This window comes from Staurois parvus, unplaced genomic scaffold, assembly GCF_062004578.1.
Source record: "Staurois parvus isolate SC_StPar_1 unplaced genomic scaffold, SC_StPar_1.0 ptg000449l, whole genome shotgun sequence".
NCBI lineage: Eukaryota > Metazoa > Chordata > Amphibia > Anura > Ranidae > Staurois > Staurois parvus.
In genome coordinates, this window is record NW_028318245.1 from 5,119,019 (window position 1) to 5,140,315 (window position 21,297).

At 46.5% G+C, this 21,297-nt stretch overlaps 1 protein-coding gene and 1 pseudogene across 1 annotated transcript in view; both read right to left on the reverse strand.

Annotated features, from left to right (window-relative positions):
* Positions 1–2,116: 2,116 nt before the first annotated feature.
* LOC149453425 (uncharacterized) lies at positions 2,117–5,318 on the reverse strand (annotated as a pseudogene).
* Positions 5,319–16,425: 11,107 nt separating this feature from the next.
* LOC149453426 (uncharacterized) overlaps positions 16,426–21,297 on the reverse strand; it is a 39,134-nt gene continuing 34,262 nt past the window's right edge. Inside the window, exon 16 of the mRNA XM_089688644.1 lies at positions 16,426–20,230. Within this exon, the coding sequence (XP_089544770.1) occupies positions 18,327–20,230 (1,904 nt within the window). The 3' untranslated portion in view covers positions 16,426–18,326. The remainder of the gene's footprint in view (positions 20,231–21,297) is intronic.

Here is a 21,297-nt window from a genome sequence, read left to right on the forward strand (position 1 = left end):
AAGTTGACTATAATACAAATGTATATATATATATATATATATATATATATAAACTGTCCATTTTGGTTTCGGTTTTTGGCCAAGTGCATCCTGAATTTTTGGTTTTGGTTATTATGATTATTACAGGGATCGGGAGGGCACAATACTGGGATCAGGAGGGCACAGTACAGGGGGGATCAGGAGGGCACAGTACTGGGATCAGGAGGGCACAATACTGGGATCAGGAGGGCACAGTACAGGGGGGATCAGGAGGGCACAGTACTGGGATCAGGAGAGCAAAGCACAGGGGGCATCAGGAGGGAACAATACTGGGGGGATCAGGAGGGCACAGTACTGGGATCAGGAGGGCACAGTACAGGGATCAGGAGGGAACAATACTGGGATCAGGAGGGCACAGTACAGGGATCAGGAGGGAACAATACTGGGATCAGGAGGGCACACTACTGGGATCAGGAGGGCACAGTACAGGGGGGATCAGGAGAGCAAAGCACAGAGGGGATCAGGAGGGCACAATACTGGGATCAGGACAGGAAAGCACAGGGGGCATCAGGAGGGCAGAATACTGGGATCAGGAGAGCAAAGCACGGGGGGGGGGGGATCAGGACAGCACAGTACTGGGATAAGGGGGGCACAGTACAGGGGGGGATCAGGACGGGACAGTACTGGGATCAGGAGGGCACAGTACAGGGGGATCAGGAGGGCACAGTACAGGGGGAATCAGGAGGGCACAATACTGGGATCAGGAGGGCACAGTACTGGGATCAGGAGGGCACAGTACAGGGGGATCAGGAGAGCACAGTACAGGGGGGATCAGGAGGGCACAGTACTGGGATCAGGAGGGCACAGTACTGGGATCAGGAGAGCACAGTACAGGGGGGGATCAGGAGGGCACAGTACTGGGATCAGGAGGGCACAGTACAGGAAGGATCAGGAGGGCACTGTACTGGGATCAGGAGGGCACAATACTGGGATCAGGAGGGCACAGTACTGGGATCAGGAGGGCACAGTACAGGGGGAATCAGGAGGGCATAGTACTGGGATCAGGAGGGCACAGTACTGGGATCAGGAGAGCACAGTACAGGGGGGATCAGGAGGGCACAGTACAGGAGGGCACAGTACAGGAAGGATCAGGAGGGCACAGTACTGGGATCAGGAGGGCACAATACTGGGATCAGGGGAGCACAGTACAGGAGGGATCAGGAGGGTACAGTACTGTGATCAGGAGGGCACAGTACAGGAGGGCACAGTACTGGGATCAGGAGGGCACAGTACAGGGGGAGTCAGGAGGGCACAGTACTGGGATCAGGAGGGCACAGTACAGGAGGGATCAGGAGGGCACAGTACTGGGATCAGGAGAGCACAGTACAGGAGGGATCAGGAGGGCACAGTACTGGGATCAGGAGAGCACAGTACAGGAGGGATCAGGAGGGCACAGTACTGGGATCAGGAGGGCACAGTACAGGAGGGATCAGGAGGGCACAGTACTGGGATCAGGAGGGCACAGTACAGGGGGAGTCAGGAGGGCACAGTACTGGGATCAGGAGGGCACAGTACAGGGGGGAGGCAGGAGGGCACAGTACAGGGGGGATCAGGAGGGCACAGTGCAGGTTTCGGGACGCTGCATTCCTGGGACAGCTTAGTCAAAAGCGTGACAGTCCCAGAAAATCCGGGACAGTTGGCAAGTATGATGTTGGCAAGATTATCAATGGGGCCCCCATGCACCTAGGGCCCTTGGGTAGTGCCCAGCGGTGCCCGTGCATTAAGATAGCCCTGGATATATCTTGCTGCAGCCACGGCATGTCTACACACCCATGCAGCACCTTTGCAGCTTAAGGGGGATGATAAAAACGTAGCTCAACCCTTGTATGCATGCATGGGCGAGGAATGCCACGGAAACGTATGATTGGTGGGATGCCATTACAGCCTGCTTGTGGGACTGGGATCCAAACAAGCCGGAGCTCTTTCCTACTCACCCCTGTACACCATCAATGGACCGATATATACAAGACAAACAAAGCTTTATTTGGTGACACTGTCATGCAAAAATATATATATATTTTTTTATATCCATAGAAAAAATAACAGTAACAAAATGAAACAAGTTGCAGAAATTCAGTGTTAGTTAAAAAAATATATATTTCTGTAGATAAAACATATACATTGTATTCTGTCATCGGTCCCGATGACACAAAAAAATATTGTTTTGGTACAAAGCATTGCAAAGATATTTACAAAATGGTAAAGTTTTTGTTTTTTTTAATCAATTTTGCACTCTTCAGCCACAATAAAATATAAAAATATCAGACAAAATGAATAAGAAGTTTAAATATGAATCATTCATAAATTAGAAATAAATAAATCATTAAAAAAAATAATAGTTAAGGGGGGAAGGGGAAGTTAGTAAGGAATACCGAAACAAATTTTATAAAAAATAAAAAAAAAAGTTTTTTTTTTTAATCAATTTTTCCGTTCTTTGGCCACACTAAAATATAAAAATATCGAACAAAATGAACAAGAAGTTTAAATATAAATCATTTATAAATTAGAAATAAATAAGAGTTAAGGGGGGAAGAAGGAGTTAGTGAGGAAAATAGAAACAAATTTTATAAAAAAAAAAAAAATATATATATATATATATATTTTTTTTTACAACTCATGTTACTTTATATGGTGTCATATGATGTTCTATGCCCCCAGATGTTAACCCCTTCCTGCCCAGTGCCATTAGTACAGAGTCAGTGTCCCAGATGTTAACCCCTTCCTGCCCAGTGTCATTAGCACAGTGTCAGTGCCCCCAGATGTTAACCGCTTCCTGCCCAGTGCTATTAGTACAGTGTCAGTGCCCCTCATGTTAACCCCTTCCTGCCCAGTGCCATTAGTACAGTGTCGGTGCCCCGGATGTTAACCCCTTCCTGCCCAGTGTCATTAGTACAGTGTGAGTGCTTTTTAATTAGCACCGATCACTGTATTGGTGTCACTGGGAATGTCAGTGACACCAAGTCAGTCCCCCCCCCCCAGTGTCAGAATGCCTACCGCAGTCCCGCTATAAGTCGCTGAGCGCCACCATTACTAGTAATAAAAAAATCCCAGTATCTATACCGCCATTTCTAAACGCTATAACTTTCATGTAAACCGATTAATTTACACGTATTGGGATTTTTGGCCGAGCAGAATTCATTTTGGCCGAACTTTATGACGAAATTTGATTTTTAAAATTTTTTTAATAGCGAAAAGTAAAAAATATATTTTTTTCTCCAAATCATTTTTTTTTCATAGCGCAAAAAATAAAAATCGCAAAGGCGATCAAATACCGCCGAAAGAAAGCTTGATTTCACGCATGGGGGGGGAAAGGATGTAAAATTAATTTGGGTGCGGTGTTGCACGACCGCGCAATTCTCAGGGAAAGTAACGCAGCGCCGTATCGCAACAAATGGCCGGGTCAGGAAGGGGTAGTAAATCCTCTGGAGGGGTTAATATTCAGCTCCCATTGATTTAAATTGGGTTCAGATTTGTCACCCGAACTTTAGTCGAGTTCACCGGACTCTACTCGAAGCGAACCCAGGCATACTCGGAGCAGGGGTGGACTGACAACTCATGGGGCCCCCGGGCAAGAGGGGATCATGGGGCCCCTGTGTCCTTGCCCACACTTAAAGCACACCCAAAAAAGCCTATAAAAAGGTACCAGGGGCATTTCATGGGGCCCCCTACTGACCCCGGGCCCTCGGGCAGTGCCCCAGTGCTCTAATGGTCAGTCCGCCCCTGACTCGGAGTATCCCTGATGGGAGACAGAATCGGCTGATCATTCCCAACAGAGAAACAGGTATCTGGCAGCTACGGCAGGCGTGAGATCTCTGATGTCCTTCCTGAGTCAAAGATTTCACATCTTCTAAGTATGAATAGCGACGTTCACCGTGTGACTTCTCTGGTGTCTAAGGAAGCTTCCTTTGTGAGCGTAACATTTTCCGCACTCCGAATAGGAATACGGACGCTCGCCCGTGTGACATCTCTGGTGATAAAGGAGGCTTCCTTTCTGAGTGAAACATTTCCCGCACCCCGAACATGAAAACGGGCGCTCGCCCGTGTGACTTCTCTGGTGCGTGAGAAGGTGTCCTCTGTGATTGAAACATTTCCCGCACTCCAAACAAGTATACGGGCGCTTACACGTGTGACTTCTCTGGTGTTGAAGAAGGTTTGTTTTTTTGAGCGAAGCATTTCCCACACTCTGAACAGGAATACGGACGCTCGCCTGTGTGACATCTCTGGTGATAAAGGAGGCTTCCTTTCTGAGTGAAACATTTCCCGCACTCCGAACATGAAAATGGGCGCTCGCCTGTGTGACTTCTCTGGTGCCTGAGAAGGTGTCCCCTGTGAGTGAAACATTTCCCGCACTCTAAACAAGAATATGGGCGCTAACACGTGTGACTACTCTGGTGTTGAAGAAGATTTGTTTTTTGGGTGAAACTTTTCCCACATTTTGAACACGAAAAAGGACGCTCGCCTGTGTGAATCCTTTGGTGTAATAGGACGTCGTTTTTCTGAGAGAAACATTTCCCGCACTCTGAAAAAGAATAGGGACGTTCGCCTGTGTGACTTCTCAGGTGTCTTTGAAGATTTCCTTTCCCATTGAAACATTTCCCGCACTCTAAACAAGAATAGGGATGTTCACCTGTGTGAAGTCTCTGGTGTATAACAGGGTATTCTTATCTAGTGAAGTATTTCCCGCACTCTGAACATGAATAAGGACATATATCAGTGTGACTTTGGTGTACAATAAGGCCTGCTTTCGTAGTGAAGTGTTTCCCCCAATCAACATGAATTTGTATTCTCACCATTGTGACTTTTCTGGTGTGTAAGAAGTTTGCTTTCCTCGGTAAAAGATTTCCCGCACTCTGACCATGGAAAATTCACAATGGTGTGAGTTTTAAGATGTAGAAGAAGTTCAGATTTCATCCTAAAAGGTTTCCCGCACTCCAAACAAGATAATGAACTCTCTCCTGGATGAACGCCTCCATGGATTGGAGTAGACTCCTTGGGTGTAGATGGATGTGTCGATGGATCCGCTCTGTGAGAATGGAGATCTGAAGGAACAGTATGGGATCGATGAAAAGATTCCTCAGGATCAGAAGGATCCATTGATGTCTCCACATGGTGTGGTCTGTGCGGTGTAATATGACCGATTGTGTTCACTTCAGGAGAATGTTGTGTAATCTCATTATTTTCTGCACCGTGATCTGGAGATAAAACAAGATCTTCCTCCGAGGTATTCCTGACCTGATGTCCCTCTGATAGAAAGTAAATGTACAATACATGAAAACCAATCACATCTCACCGAAACCATCAATACACCAAATCAGTCATCACACATCGGGAGGAATGGAGATGGACCTTTCATATGGTGTCCAGTATCTCCTCCTCATTTGTTGGGAACATGACGTTATATTGAGGAATGGAGATGGACCTTTCATATGGTGTCCAGTATCTCCTCCTCATTTGTTGAGAACATGACGTTCTATTGAGGAATGGAGATGGACCTTTCATATGGTGTCCAGTATCTCCTCCTCATTTGTTAGGAACATGACGTTATATTGAGGAATGGAGATGGACCTTTCATATGGTGTCCAGTATCTCCTCCTCATTTGTTGGGAACAAGATGTAGTATTGAGGAATGGAGATGGACCTTTCCTATGGTGTCCAGTATCTCCTCCTCATTTGTTGGGAACATGACATTATATTGAGGAATGGAGATGGACCTTTCATATGATGTCCAGTATCTCCTCCTCATTTGTTGAAAACATGACGTTATATTGAGGAATGGAGATGGACCTTTCATATGGTGTCCAGTATCTCCTCCTCATTTGTTGGGAACATGACGTTATGTTGAGGGATGGAGATGGACCTTCCATATGGTGTTCAGAATCTCCTCTTGATTTAATGGAGAATACTAACTGGGTGAACTCAATTAATTTATTTCTTTTTTTCAACCTTACTATGTAGCAATTTAACAAAGGTTTCATTCTTCTGGTAGGTAAGATTACTTTTTTCAAAATGAACTGACACCATAAATCATCTGGTCAACCAATTATATAATAGTCTCATTTTACCAGAGATTTTTCTAAAATGTTTGCTCATACTTCATACTCTATACTTGTAGAAGCAAACTGATAATACTTTTTGCATTTCAAGTTTATCTAGTTGAACCTTTTGTGTTGCAGTCTCCTTTACAATAAAGTCTCCTCTTACCCGGTGATGTGAGGGGCGGCTGATTGTCCATCATGACGTCCTTGTAGAGATCCTTGTGTCCTTCTAAATACTCCCACTCCTCCATGGAGAAATAGACAGTGACATCCTGACACCTTATAGGAACCTGACACACACAATGATACAGTCACCATCCAGACACATCCCTTGTCTGTTACTGGAGAATGTCCCAGAATTCCCGGCACCGCTCACCTCTCCTGTCAGCAGATCAATGATCTTCTGGGTGAATTCTAGAATCTTCTTGTCACGTAAAGGAGTCAGGGACACGGATGAAGGGACAGTGATGGGTCTCGGGGTTCCTCTCCTTCCTTTCCGGTGATGTCTACTGGAGGTCACATCCTCACCAGATGTCTTCTTCACTACTGTGTAACTCTATTGAGAGACAATGTAAATGCTTACTAAATTCATTCAGTGGCATTCCCAGAATCTTCCCTACATCAGGTCACATCTTCTTCACTTAATTCATTCAGCATTTATTTAATAGTAAGATGATTGTATAATATTCCCAGAATACCTCTCAGCTCTCTGGTCAGATTTGTATTTTACTAGTAGAGATACAAATTTTATCATTTGACACCCCCACCCCCTCACAGAATCCTCCTCACCTCTCCAATCAGCAGGTAGATGATCTCCAGGGTGAGGTCTAATAGCCTCTCAGTCACGTGACTTTGGTCTTTGTCTGTCATCATCATTGATATGCTCATGTGGTCTATACAGGACTCTCCTCTCTGTGGACGGATAATAAATGGAGAATTTTCTCAACTGTACCGGGATGAATAATGTCTACGCAGAGTTCATACTGCTTGTTATACCAGATTAGAGGTCTTGTTTTTCAGTGTAACTGAAGGAAAACCATTCTATTCTATTCACTATATTTAGGATGTATCCGGTCTATAAACCAGAGGCTCTGGATGGACGGTTGGATAAATGGCTCTATGTTTAGGATGTATCCGGTCTATAAACCAGAGGCTCTGGATGGACGGTTGGATAAATGGCTCTATGTTTAGGACGTATCCGGTCTATAAACCAGAGGCTCTGGATGGACGGTTGGATAAATGGTTCTATATTTAGGATGTATCCGGTCTATAAACCAGAGGCTCTGGATGGACGGTTGGATAAATGGTTCTATGTTTAGGATGTATCCGGTCTATAAACCAGAGGCTCTTTATGGACGGTTGGATAAATGGTTCTATATTTAGGACGTATCCGGTCTATAAACCAGAGGCTCTGGATGGACGGTTGGATAAATGGTTCTATATTTAGGACGTATCCGGTCTATAAACCAGAGGCTCTGGATGGACGGTTGGATAAATGGCTCTATGTTTAGGACGTATCCGGTCTATAAACCAGAGGCTCTGGATGGACGGTTGGATAAATGGTTCTATGTTTAGGACGTATCCGGTCTATAAACCAGAGGCTCTGGATGGACGGTTGGATAAATGGTTCTATGTTTAGGACGTATCAGGTCTATAAACCAGAGGATCTGGACGGACGGTTGGATAAATGGTTCTATGTTTAGGACGTATCAGGTCTATAAACCAGAGGATCTGGACGGACGGTTGGATAAATGGTTCTATGTTTAGGACGTATCCGGTCTATAAACCACAGGCTCTGGACGGACGGTTGTATAAATGGCTCTATATTTAGGACGTATCCGGTCTATAAACCAGAGGCTCTGGACGGACGGTTGGATAAATGGTTCTATATTTAGGACGTATCCGGTCTATAAACCAAAGGCTCTGGATGGACGGTTGGATAAATGGCTCTATATTTAGGACGTATCCGGTCTATAAACCAGAGGCTCCGGATGGACGGTTGGATAAATGATTCTATATTTAGGACGTATCCGGTCTATAAACCAGAGGCTCCGGATGGACAGTTGGATAAATGGTTCTATATTTAGGACGTATCCGGTCTATAAACCAGAGGCTCCGGATGGACGGTTGGATAAATGGTTCCATATTTAGGATGTATCCGGTCTATAAACCAGAGGCACTGGATGGACGGGTAGATAAATGATGAATGAGCTCACTCTTAGTACAGAAGCCCTGGCTATGCATGGACACCTATGTGTGGTGTGTGGGTCAAAAATCTAGTCTAAAAAGGATAATCTCTTTTCCACTGTGAAACTGACCACCTCTATCATAGAATCTCTCCCCTGTCCTGGCCATTACTGTCTATAACAGTTCACTTTCATCCATATTAGACTCACTTGCTCCTCTAACAACACGAAGTATCAGGCCCCGACCGTTACAACCTTGCAGACTGACCGCACCAGAAATCTTAAACGACATAGTCGTGCGCAGGAGCGATTGTGGCGTAAAACCAAATCCCAGCAAGCATTCACCCTATATAAATCTGCTTTCTGCACATACGATTCCTCCCTTCATGCTGCCAAACAAGCCTACTTTGTCACTCTCATCAATAGCTTGTCATCCAGTCCTCGTAGTCTCTTCTCTACTTTTAACTCTCTACTTTCTCCACCTCCACCCAGAACCTCACTCACTACTTACAAGGTTGCAAATCATTTCAAACACAAGATTGATGCAATTCGTAGGGGCATTTCCACTACACAGACATCCATCCCACTTAGCATACCTTATATTAAACCTCCCTCAACACTTTCCTCTTTTGACCTTGCTACTACTGAAAAAGTCACTAAGGTTTTCTCAGAAGCCCGTCTCACTACCTGCCCCCTGGATCCTATCCCCTCACAACTACTATGGTCACCCTCTTCTGCCATCCTATGCTCCCTCACTCACATCTTCAATCTCTCCCTCTCTACAGGTGCCTTCCCCTCCCCTCTAAAGCATGCGCACATCACTCCCATACTTAAAAAGCCCTCCCTGGACCCCATCAACCTGAACAACTTAAGACCCATCTCCCTGCTGCCATTTACCTCCAAACTCCTAGAACGCTTAGTCTACAATCGCCTGAGCTGCCATCTCACCGACAACAACCTTCTCCACCCTTTACAGTCTGGCTTTCGCTCACTACACTCCACTGAAACTGCCCTACTCAAACTCACTAATGATCTACTAACTGCTAAAACCAATAGTCACTACTCCGTATTCATCCCAACCAATGGCAACCACTCTGTATTCATCCCAACCAATGGCCACTACTCTGTACTCATCCCAACTAATGGAGACTACTCTGTACTCATCCCAACCAATGACTACTACTCCGAACTCATCCCAGCCAATGACCACTACTCCGTACTCATCCCAACCAATGGCCACTACTCCGTATTCATCCCAACCAATGGCCACTACTCCGTACTCATCCCAACCAATGGCCACTACTCCGAACTCATCCCAACCAATGGCCACTACTCCGTACTCATCCCAACCAATGGCCACTACTCCGTACTCATCCCAACCAATGGCCACTACTACGTACTCAACCCAACCAATGGCCACTACTCCGTACTCATCCCAACCAATGGCCACTACTCCGTATTCATCCCAACCAATGGCCACTACTCTGTACTTATCCCAACTAATGGAGACTACTCCGTACTCATCCCAACCAATGTGTCAGGGCTCCAGGTATGACCAGAGGTATGTGAACTGACGCAGGGAAACGCAGGCTTCAGATATGTTATAAACAATATAATTTATTAATACTAACAATACAAAACGCAGTGCAATACTAAAACATAAACACAGTGCAAACGAACCAAACCACCCACAGATAACAATACATACAATGCAAGCGTAGTCAGGCAGGTCGGGTCAATAACAATCGGGCAGGTAGGAACAGGAGGAGCAGGCAGAGAGTAGTCAGGTCACGAGCCGGGTACAGCAACTAACGGGCAGGTAGGTACAGGGGGTCAGGCAGAGAATGGTCGGGGTCACAAGCCAGGGATCAAACAGAAGACAGCAGAGGTCAGGATCAGGCAGGGTTGGCAACGGGTAAGTCAGGCAGGAACAGGAACAGGAATGCAGGTAACAAGATACAGGGGCCCATGGAAAAACACACACCAAGGCCCAGACTGCAGGTCTGGCCATCCCTTAAATACACCTCCGTAATCAGCTTCAGGTGTTTGGCTGACTGTAGGGTTGAGTCTCTGATTGCTGAGAGCACCCGCTGGCCAGCCCTGGTACTGCAGCCCACAAGGCAGGTGAGTCCCACCATTACTGGCAAGTCCATTCCTGACACAATGACCACTACTCTGAACTCATCCCAACCAATGGCCACTACGCGGTACTCATCCCAACCAATGGCCACTACTCCGTACTCATCCCAATCAATGGCCACTACTCCGTACTCATCCCAATCAATGGCCACTACTCCGTACTCATTCCAACCAATGACCACTGCTCCGTACTCATCCCAACCAATGACCACTACTCCGTACTCATCCCAACCAATGGGCATTACTCCGTACTCCTCCCAACCAATGGCCACTACTCCATACTCATCCGAACCAAAGGCCACTACTCCGTACTCTTACTACTTGACCTCTCTGCAGCTTTTGATACTGTTGACCATCCCCTCCTCCTCAAAAAACTCCACTCTCTTGGTCTCAGAGACTCCGCTCTCTCCTTGTTCTCCTCCTACCTATCGCAGCGCTCCTTCAGCATACCTATAACTCAGTCTCCTCCTCTTCACTCCCTCTTTCTGTTGGAGTCCCTCAAGGTTCTGTCCTTGGACCCCTTCTCTTCTCCATCTACACCTCCTCTCTTGGTTACTTGATAAACTCCCATGGCTTTAAGTACCATCTCTATGCTGATGACACAAAAATCTATCTCTCTACCCCTCACCTCACCCTTTCAGTCTCCTCTCACATTACTAACCTACTAAGTGACATATCGGCATGCATGTCACTCCACTTCCTCAAACTCAATCTTTCCAAAACTGAGCTCTTAGTATTCCCCCCAGCCTGTGCCCCCTCCCCTGACTTCTCCATCAAGGTCAATAATACAGCCATCAGTCCCTCCCCTCATGCCAGGGTACTAGGTGTAACCCTAGACTTCAATCTGTCCTTTCAGCCCCAAATCCAATCACTGTCCAAATCTTGTAGACTTCACCTCCGCAACATTATTATTATTATTATACAGTATTTATATAACGCCAAAGGGTTTGCTCAGCGCTGTACATTAGAGTGGGGGACAGTATGTGAGACAATACAGTAACAATACAACACACGAGGGGTTCGAGGGCCCTGCTCTTTTGAGCTTACAATCTAGGAGGGAGGGGATAGTGGTACAGGAGGAAGTGGCTGTGGGGGATGGAGTGGTAGGAGGAGTGGAGAACGGTTGTTAGGTGAGGGTGGGGTAGGCTTCCCTGAAGAGATGGGTTTTCAGGGTGCGCCTAAAGGTGAGGAGGGTAGGTGACAGTCTGATGGATTGGGGTAGTGAGTTCCAGAGGATGGGGGAAGTCCTGGAGAAGTCCTGCAGTCGGGCGTGGCAGGAGGAGACCAGGGAGCTGGAGAGTAGGAGGTCTTGTGAGGAGCGAAGGGCACGTGTAGGTTGGTATTTGGGTATCAGGTCAGTGAGGTAGTTTGGGGCATTGTTATGAATGGCTTTGTATGTCTGTGTTAGTAGTTTGAATTTGATGCGTTGGGCAATCGGGAGCCAGTGGAGGGAATGACAGAGGGGGGTGGCAGAAGCGGAGCGGTTGGTAAGGTGGATAAGTCTGGCCGCTGAGTTCAGGATAGTCTGGAGCGGGGATAGCATGTGTTTGGGTAGGCCGGTGAGAAGGGAGTTGCAGTAGTCCAGGCGTGAGATGATGAGGGAGTGTACGAGTTGTTTAGTGGTGTCTGGGGTGAGGAACATACGTATCTTGGAGATATTGCGGAGGTGGAGCCTGCATGAATTTGATAGTGATTGGACATGAGGTTGGAAGGAAAGGTTTGAGTCCAGGGTGACACCCAGGACTTTGGCGTGTGGGGTGGGATTGATGGTGGCGTTGCTAGTCGTGATGGAGAGGATGGGGGGGGCGTGGGCTGGGGGGAAAACTAGGAGCTCGATTTTGGAAAGGTTTAACTTGAGGAAATGGAGCAACATCCAGTCTGAAATGTCGTTCAGGAGGTGGGCAATGCGGGCGGACAGTGAGGAGGTGAGGTGAGGTAAATTTGTGTGTCGTCGGCATAGAGTTGGTAATTGAAGCTGTGGGAGTGTATCAGTTTGCCAAGGGAGAAGGTGTAGATGGAGAAGAGAAGGGGTCCGAGGACAGAGCCTTGGGGCACTCCAACAGAGAGGGGGAGGTGGCAGTGTTATAGGTGACGCTGAAGGAGCGTTGGGATAGGTTGGAGGAGAACCAGGAGACAGCAGCGCCCCTGATGCCAAAGGAGTGTAGTTTAGTAAGAAGGAGGGGGTGGTCGACTGTGTCGAAGGCCGCGGAGAGGTCGAGGAGTAAGAGGACTGAGTAGTGGCCATTAGCTTTGGCGGTTAGCCAGTCATTAGTGATTTTGAGTAGGGAGGTTTCGGTGGAGTGTAGGGGACGGAAGCCAGACTGTAGTGGATCAAGGAGGTTGTTATCAGTGAGGTGGGCGCTTAGGCCAGTGGTCGGCAAGCCGCGGCTCGCGAGCCACATGCGGCTCTTTACAAACTTAAATGCGGCTCTTCTGTGTGCCGGGCGCCCGCTCCCCTCCCTCCTCTCGGGCGGCCGCCCCAAAAGTCAGGACTCTGCAGCTGCAGCTGGGGGATGAATTACTATGGGGGATGAATTACTATATGGGGGATGAATTACTATGGGGGATGAATTACTATATGGGGGATGAATTACTATGGGGGATGAATTACTATATGGGGGATGAATTACTATGGGGGATGAATTACTATATGGGGGATGAATTACTATGGGGGATGAATTACTATGGGGGATGAATTACTATATGGGGGATGAATTACTATGGGGGATGAATTACTATATGGGGGATTAATTACTATGGGGGATGAATTACTATATGGGGGATGAATTACTATATGGGGGATTAATTACTATGGGGGATGAATTACTATATGGGGGATGAATTACTATGGGGGATGAATTACTATAGGGGATGAATTACTATGGGGGATGAATTACTATATGGGGGATGAATTACTATGGGGGATGAATTACTATATGGGGGATGAATTACTATGGGGGATGAATTACTATATGGGGGATGAATTACTATGGGGGATGAATTACTATATGGGGGATGAATTACTATGGGGGATGAATTACTATATGGGGGATGAATTACTATGGGGGATGAATTACTATATGGGGGATGAATTACTATGGGGGATGAATTACTATATGGGGGATGAATTACTATGGGGGATGAATTACTATGGGGGATGAATTACTATATGGGGGATGAATTACTATGGGGGATGAATTAGTATGGGGGATGAATTACTATATGGGGGATTAATTACTATGGGGGATGAATTACTATATGGGGGATGAATTACTATATGGGGGATTAATTACTATGGGGGATGAATTACTATATGGGGGATGAATTACTATGGGGGATGAATTACTATAGGGGATGAATTACTATGGGGGTTGAATTACTATATGGGGGATGAATTACTATGGGGGATGAATTACTATATGGGGGATGAATTACTATGGGGGATGAATTACTATATGGGGGATGTATTTTCAGTTTTAAAAATGTGGCTCTCAAAATAAATTTCAATCGTGGTTTTGGCGAGATTTGGCTCAGTTGAAAAAAAAGGTTGCCCACCACTGGCTTAGGCGATTGTAGACTAAGCGCTCAAGGAGCTTGGAAGTGAGTGGCAGCAGGGAGATGGGTCTAAGGTTGTTCAGGTCAGAGCCATTTAAATAGTAGCGATCATAACTTTGGGTTGGCACCAAAAGTTGAGCGCATGCATCCTAAGACTCTCAAATCTGGTGCACCACTACTGTGGGACAAACGAACAAATTGGCTTGCATCAATTTTACTAATTTGTTATTAATAATTAAAGTTGAACTCCAGTTACATTGGTCCACCTTGGACCAACTTAAGTACACCTACACCATGCCTGACGGACTTGCAAAAGGAACACAGCAAGGTGCCTAACGCCATGCCTGACTGCTGTGGAAGCCAAGAATCATGGTAGTAGTAGTCACAGCTACTTCAGTGATTATCAAGACTCTTCCAGATCCTGGTTGTCCCGCAAGAGGAAGACAGCAAGGCACCTGACTCCATACCTGACTGCTGTGGAAGCCAAGAATCATGATAGTAGTAGTCACGGCTACTTCAGTGACCATCAAGAGTCTTCCAGATCCTGGTTGTCCTGCAAGACAGAGCATCTCCAAAATTGCAGCTCTTGTGGGATGTTCCCGATCTGCAGTGGTCAGGACCTACCAAGAGTGGTCCAAGTAAGGAAAATTGGCAACAGGGTCATGGACAACAAGGTTCACTGATGCATGTGGGGAAAGAACGTGGGCCTGAATAGTCTGATCCAATAGAAGAGCTCCTGGAGCTCAAATTGCTGAAAAAGTTCATGCTCGTTCCAATAGGAAATTGTCAGAACACACAGAGCATTGCAATTTGTTGTGTGTGGGGCTGTGTAGCTGCAGACCGGTCAGAGTGCCCATGATGACCCATGTCCACAGGTGGCCTGGTCTGACGAATTCCAGAATGGTTTGAGGAACCCAACGAGTTCGACTTGGCCTCCCAGATCTCCATCCAATGGAGCATCTGTGGGATGTGCTGGAAAAACAGGCCGAATCCATGGAGATCTCACCTCGCAACTTACGGGACTTACAGGAAGTGGTGATAAATCTCTTCAACGGAACCCTGGACACATCAAACACACAACAGACGTTCAAATCCTTCCCCCACTATAGGGAAAATCGAAAATGTTTTTGGCATGAGCTAGATTTTTAAAAAAGAACATCAATATGGATTCCCAACAAGGCGAGACCTTTGCTGGAGTGACCGACATTGTTCCATACATACACTAATGGCCATAATCGAAGGCCCAGAAGGGAGAACACAAGGTGCAACCACCGATATTCCGTTCCTGATGGAAACATATTGAAACCTTTAGATTCTTCTACATATTGAATTTCTGGGAAGACTGGCTTTGTAGTTGGCTAGTTTTGGCACCCTACCCTGCTAGAACACGATCCCACCTGCTGAGGCCACCCCCTCTGCCATCTTGTGCCCTGCTCCTCTCCATAGGCTTCCTCAAAACTTCCCCAGCCATCGACTTTTACATCCCAAAGAAGGAATGTCCACACAAGAGTTGTCCAGAGAATGGCAAGGCAGTCACATCACGAGGAGATACATTTCGAAGTCACTTGACGTACTCAGTCAATTGCATAAAGTGGATGATCCGCAGTAGTCATGCGTGAAAGCACATGCAGCACCTCCCAGCCATCTTTCTTCAACCCAGGGTCATAAATACCCACAGGCCTGTGTTCGCTGTAGACACCTCTTAGCTGGGTACACCTCTCCAGCAGGGGCAGACTGACAACTCATGGGGCCCCCGGGCAGCTTCCAAATGGTCAGTCCACCCCTGCTCTCCAGAGAACCCAGAGTCCGAGCGATTCCAGTGTCAGCCAATACAAGTGAAGGGATGGATGCTGCTCAACCAACCCCAGCAGTCCAAAGTTGAGGAATGGCCTCAGCTGCCATTGATGCGTTTCGCCCCACCCACCTGGGCTTGGTCACAGAGGTAGGAGCCATGCAGAGCCATATGGAATTAAAAAAATTAGAGGGACCTGTGGGGAGAAGAACCCGTAGATTCAACAAGGCGGAGAGCCATTTTAGGGTTGGGGGGGGCTGTGGGCGGTGTCTATGACCCCAAATATGGGTGTAACATGAAACGTGGTCAGAAAAGTGGACTTAGCCTTTAAGCAGTACACAAATCTTTAGTTTATAAAAACAATAAAAAACCAAATAGAACAAATCAACCTATTTACAAGTTCATCTCTCACCCCTGTTACACCCCCTATGGGACCCTCCGATATTCACATGTGTGCTGTGGACCCGTTTATTCAGTAGTCATTTTGTCTTTATTGAAGATAATAATACGTACAATAAAAAAAATGGAATACAAGCAAGGCTTTCATTAACGGTATCATCTTACATCTTTTTTTATAAAATAAACCGTAGACAAAAATGTAAAGAAAAAAAAAACACAAAAAAAACAAACTATTTTTTTCTTTTTTGATCATTGTTAGTTAAAAAAAGAAAAGTCTTACTGCGAATGGAAAGTATAAAGTTTATTCTATAAGTTGTCATCTTTAAATCGAAACGTTAGTTACAAATTCATTTTTCAATATTTAAAAAAAGTCAAAAGAAAAAAAAAACAAAAAAAACTCTACTCTTTTTTTCTTCTTTGATCGCGGTTAGGCCCCTTTCACACGGGCGTTCTGGGTTTTTTCTATCAGTTTAGTCACGTTTTTTCAAAGCAAAAACAGATCAGTTTACATCAGTTTGTCATCCGTTTACATCTTTTTTTTCCATTCATTTTTCATGTGTTTACATCTGATTTTCATCAGTTTACATTCATTTTTCATTCATTTACAACAGTTTCCATCCGTTTTTTCATCAGCTTACATCCATTTACATCTGTTTTTTCATCAATTTACATACGTTTTTTCACCAGTTTACATCTGTTTTTTCATCAATTTACATCCATTTACATCCGTTTTTTTTTCAGCAGTTTACATCCGTTTTTTCACCAGTTTACATTTGTTTTTTCATCAGTTTACATCCGTTTTTTTTATCAGTTTACATCTGTTTTTTTCCATCAGTTTACATCCATTTTTTTTCATCAGTTTACAACTGTTTTTTTTTCATCAGTTTACATCCGTTTTTTTTCATCAGTTTACAACTGTTTTTTTTCATCAGTTTACAACTGTTTTTTTTCATCAGTTTACATAAGTTTTTTTCATCAGTTTACATCTGTTTACTCACCAGTTTACATCCGGTTGTGTCATCAGTTTACATCCGTTTTTTTTCATCAGTTTACATCCGTTTTTTTTTCACCAGTTTACATCCGTTTTTCATCAGTTTACATCCATTTTTTTTTTTTCATCTGTTTACATCCGTTTTTTTCACCAGTTTACATCTGTTTACATCCGTTTTTTCATCAGCTTACATCTGTTTTTTCATCTGTTTACATCCGTTTTTTCATCCATTCACATCCATTTTTGTTTACTTTGTATCTAATCTCCCATCTGATCGATGTTTATAAGCAATGTTACGTTGGATCTATCTTGCATCTGAGCAATGTTACTCTGTATCTCTCTATCTCCCGTCTGATCGATGTTTATGAACAATGTTACTCTGCATCTCCCATCTAAACAATGTTTATAAATCCTGTGTCAGATGGCTGGTTTCTATCACATCAGTAGCCATTACAGTGGTTGGATTTTTACAGCATCTCCAGGCTGTCATTTTGACGGCAGGGATTTGCTTTCAGGTAGGAGAGTGGAAGGAGGACAGGATGTGCTACACAGGCCCTGTGTACTTTGATGCAGTTTTGTGTGTGTAGCACGTCCAGTTAGGTAACACAAAATTACCCAGTCCAATAATAAATCTCGGTTTCTCTCTCTGGACGGGACAGAAAACCAACTCTGACTCACACTGGCCATAGAGGCGCCAGGGGCGGACTGACCATTTGGAAACTCGGGAACTGCCCAAGGGCCCGGGGTCAGTAGGTGGCCCCAAGAGATGCCCCTGGTACCTTTTTCATAGGCTTTTTTGAGCTTGAGTTTGGGCAAGGACACAGGGGCCCCATGATCCCCTATTGCCCGGGGCCCCATGATCCCCTATTGCCAGGGGCCCCATGAGTTGTCAGTCTGCCCCTGAGAGGCGCTCACCCCTGACATCGTATATATAACATCTGGAAGAGTCAACATGGCTGACCAGAACGGCCTATAATTCCTAAGGTGTGCAGGAGCAGAGTCAGGAGATGTAGGAAGCACACATGACAACTGGAGTATCCAAAGCAGAAGACGTCAGCAGATGACTCAGTAATCCTGACCCCTTCTATACCTGAATTACCCCTGAGGGATATACACCCACCCAAAATGTGATCATACATTCGATCTACGGACTGAACAAATCATCCTGTAAACAATCACCGTCAGCAGCATCAACCGGGGTGTGTTCTCTTATGTCGAATTAGATTTTCTTTACTAGTGAAACATTTCCCGCACTCCGAACACGAATGCGGACGCTCGCCCGTGTGAGTTCTTCGGTGTACAAGGAGGTAAGAATTCCTAGTGAAACATTTCCCGCACTCGGAACACGGATAGGAACGCTCGCCGGTGTGAATTTTCTGGTGTTGAAAAAGAATCTTCTTTAAAGCAAAGTTTTTCCCGCACTCTGTGCACGAAAACGGACGTTCACCCGTGTGAATCTTTCGATGTGTAAGAAGCACGCGTTCATCAATAAAAGCCTCCCCGCATTCCGCACATGGATACGGACGTTCACCCGTGTGGATTCTCCGGTGTTTAAGAAGCGCCTTTTTGACAAAGAAGCCTTTCCCGCACTCTGGACACGAAAACGGGCGTTCACCCGTGTGAGTTTTTTGGTGTTTATTAAATACCCTTTTATCGCCAAAACATTTCCCGCACTCTGAGCATGCGTAAGGACGCTCCCCCGTGTGACTTCTCTGGTGTACAAGGAGGCTACTGTTGCTAGTGAAGTACTTTCCACATTCTGAACATATAAAAAGATGTTCACCAGTGTGAAGCCTCTGGTGTCTAAGTTGGTTGGATTTGTCAGAGAAACATTTCCCGCACTCCGAGCATGAAAAAGGACGCTCCCCTGTGTGAGTTCTCTGGTGTCTAAGTTGGTTTGATTTGTCAGAGAAACATTTCCCGCACTCCGAACATGAATAAGGAAGCGCACCTGTGTGACTTCTCATATGTGCGAGAAGGGTTTCTTCCTCAGTGAAACTTTTCCCGCACTCTGAACATGAGTAAGAGCGTTCACCGGTGTGAATTCTCTGGTGTTTAACGAGGTATTCTTTTCTAGTGAAGTCTTTCCCACACTCTGAACACGAGAAAGGACGTTCGCCTGTGTGAATTTTCTGGTGTGTGAGGAGAGATTCCTTAACAGAGAAACATTTCCCGCACTCTAAACATGAAAAAGGGCGCTCTCCTGTGTGCGTTCTCTGGTGTATAAGAAGCTTGTCTTTTGTAGCAAAGCGTTTCCCACACTGTGAACATGAAAATGGACGCTCTCCTGTGTGAATTCTCTGGTGTTTAAGAAGGTTACTTTTGCTAGTATAACATTTCCCGCACTCTGAACACGGATAACCGCGTTCGCCCGTGTGACTTCTCTGGTGTATGAGGAGCTGTGATTTGTAATTGAAGTGCTTCCCGCACACTGAACACGAGAAAGGATGCTCGCCCGTGTGAATTTTCTGGTGTGTAAGGAGGGATTCCTTCACATAGAAACATTTCCCGCACTCTGAGCATGAAAAAGGGCGCTCTCCCGTGTGAGTTCTCTGGTGTATAAGAAACTTGTCTTTTCTGGTGAAGTGTTTCCCGCACTCTATGCATGAAAACGGACGCTCCCCTGTGTGAATTCTCTGGTGTTTAAGAAGGTTACTTTTGCTAGCATAACATTTCCCGCACTCCGAACACGGATAACCGCGTTCGCCCGTGTGACTTCTCTGGTGTACGAGGAGCTGTGATCTGTAATTGAAGTGTTTCCCGCACTCTGGACATGAATTAGCACTCCCACCCTGGTGACTTTTCTGGTGTGTAAGAAGTTTGCTTTCCCCGGTGAAACATTTCCCGCACTCTGCACATGAAAAGGTCATGTTGGTGTGCGTTTTGAGGTGTAGACGAAGTTTAGATTTAATCTTGAAACATTTCCCGCACTCTGAACATGTAAAGGTTGCCTTGGCATGCGTTTTGAGGTGTAGAAGAAGTTCAGATTTCATCTTGAAACATTTCCCGCATGCCAAACAAGACAATGAACTCGCTCCTGGGTGAACGCCATCATTGGGTACCATAAGATGTTCATTCCGGACCGCGTGTCCATCTGTTGGGAAACAAAAACCAAAATGAGACGGAATTCACGTGTTGGCCATCCGTGCTGCGTGTAAAAAACACAAAATATCAGGTTAACCCTTTCGCTGCCAGCAACGTTTTTGACCCCCCCTTTTTTTTTGCTCATGTGTTTAACTTCTCCCTTTCCAAAGGATTCTGCCCTCCCCCTCCAGAGGATTCCCCCTCCCTCTCCAGAGGATTTCCCCTCACCCTCTCCCTCCGGAGGATCCTCACCCTCCGGAAGATTCCCCCTCGCCCTCCGGAGGATTTCCCCTCGCCCTCCAGAGTATTCCCTCCTCCCCCTCCAGAGGATTTCCCCTCGCCCTCCGGAAGATTCCCCCTCGCCCTCCGGAGGATTTCCCCTCGCCCTCCAGAAGAGTCCCCCCTCCCCCTCCGGAGGATTTCCACTCGCCCTCCGGAAGATTCCCCCTCGCCCTCCGGAGGATTTCCCCTCGCCCTCCAGAAGAGTCCCCCCTCCCCCTCCGGAGGATTTCCACTCGCCCTCCAGAGGATTCCCCCCTCCGGAGGATTTCCCCTCGCCCTCCCTCTCCGGCGGACTCCCCCCTCCCCCTCCGGCGGATTTCCCTCGCCCTCCAGAGGATTTCCCTCGCCCTCCAGAGGATTTCCCTCGCCCTCCAGAGGATTTCCCCTCGCCCTCCAGAGGATTTCCCCCTCCCCCTCCAGAGGATTTCCCCCTCCCCCTCCAGAGGATTTCCCCTCCCTCTCCAGAGGATCCTCCCCCTCGGGAGGATTCCCCCTCGCCCTCCGGAAGATTCCCTCTCGCCCTCCGGAGGATTTCCCCTTGCCCTCCAGAGTATTCCCCCCTCCCCCTCCGGAGGATATCCCCTCGCCCTCCAGAGGATCCTTGCCCTCCAGAGGATTCCCCCCTCCCCCTCCGGAGGATTTCCCCTCGCCCTCCAGAGGATCCTTGCCCTCCAGAGGATTCCCCCCTCCCCCTCCAGAGGATTCCCCCCTCCCCCTCCAGAGGATTCCCCCTCCGGATGATTTCCCCTCGCCCTCTAGAGGATTCCCCCCTCCAGAGGATTCCCCCTCCCCTCC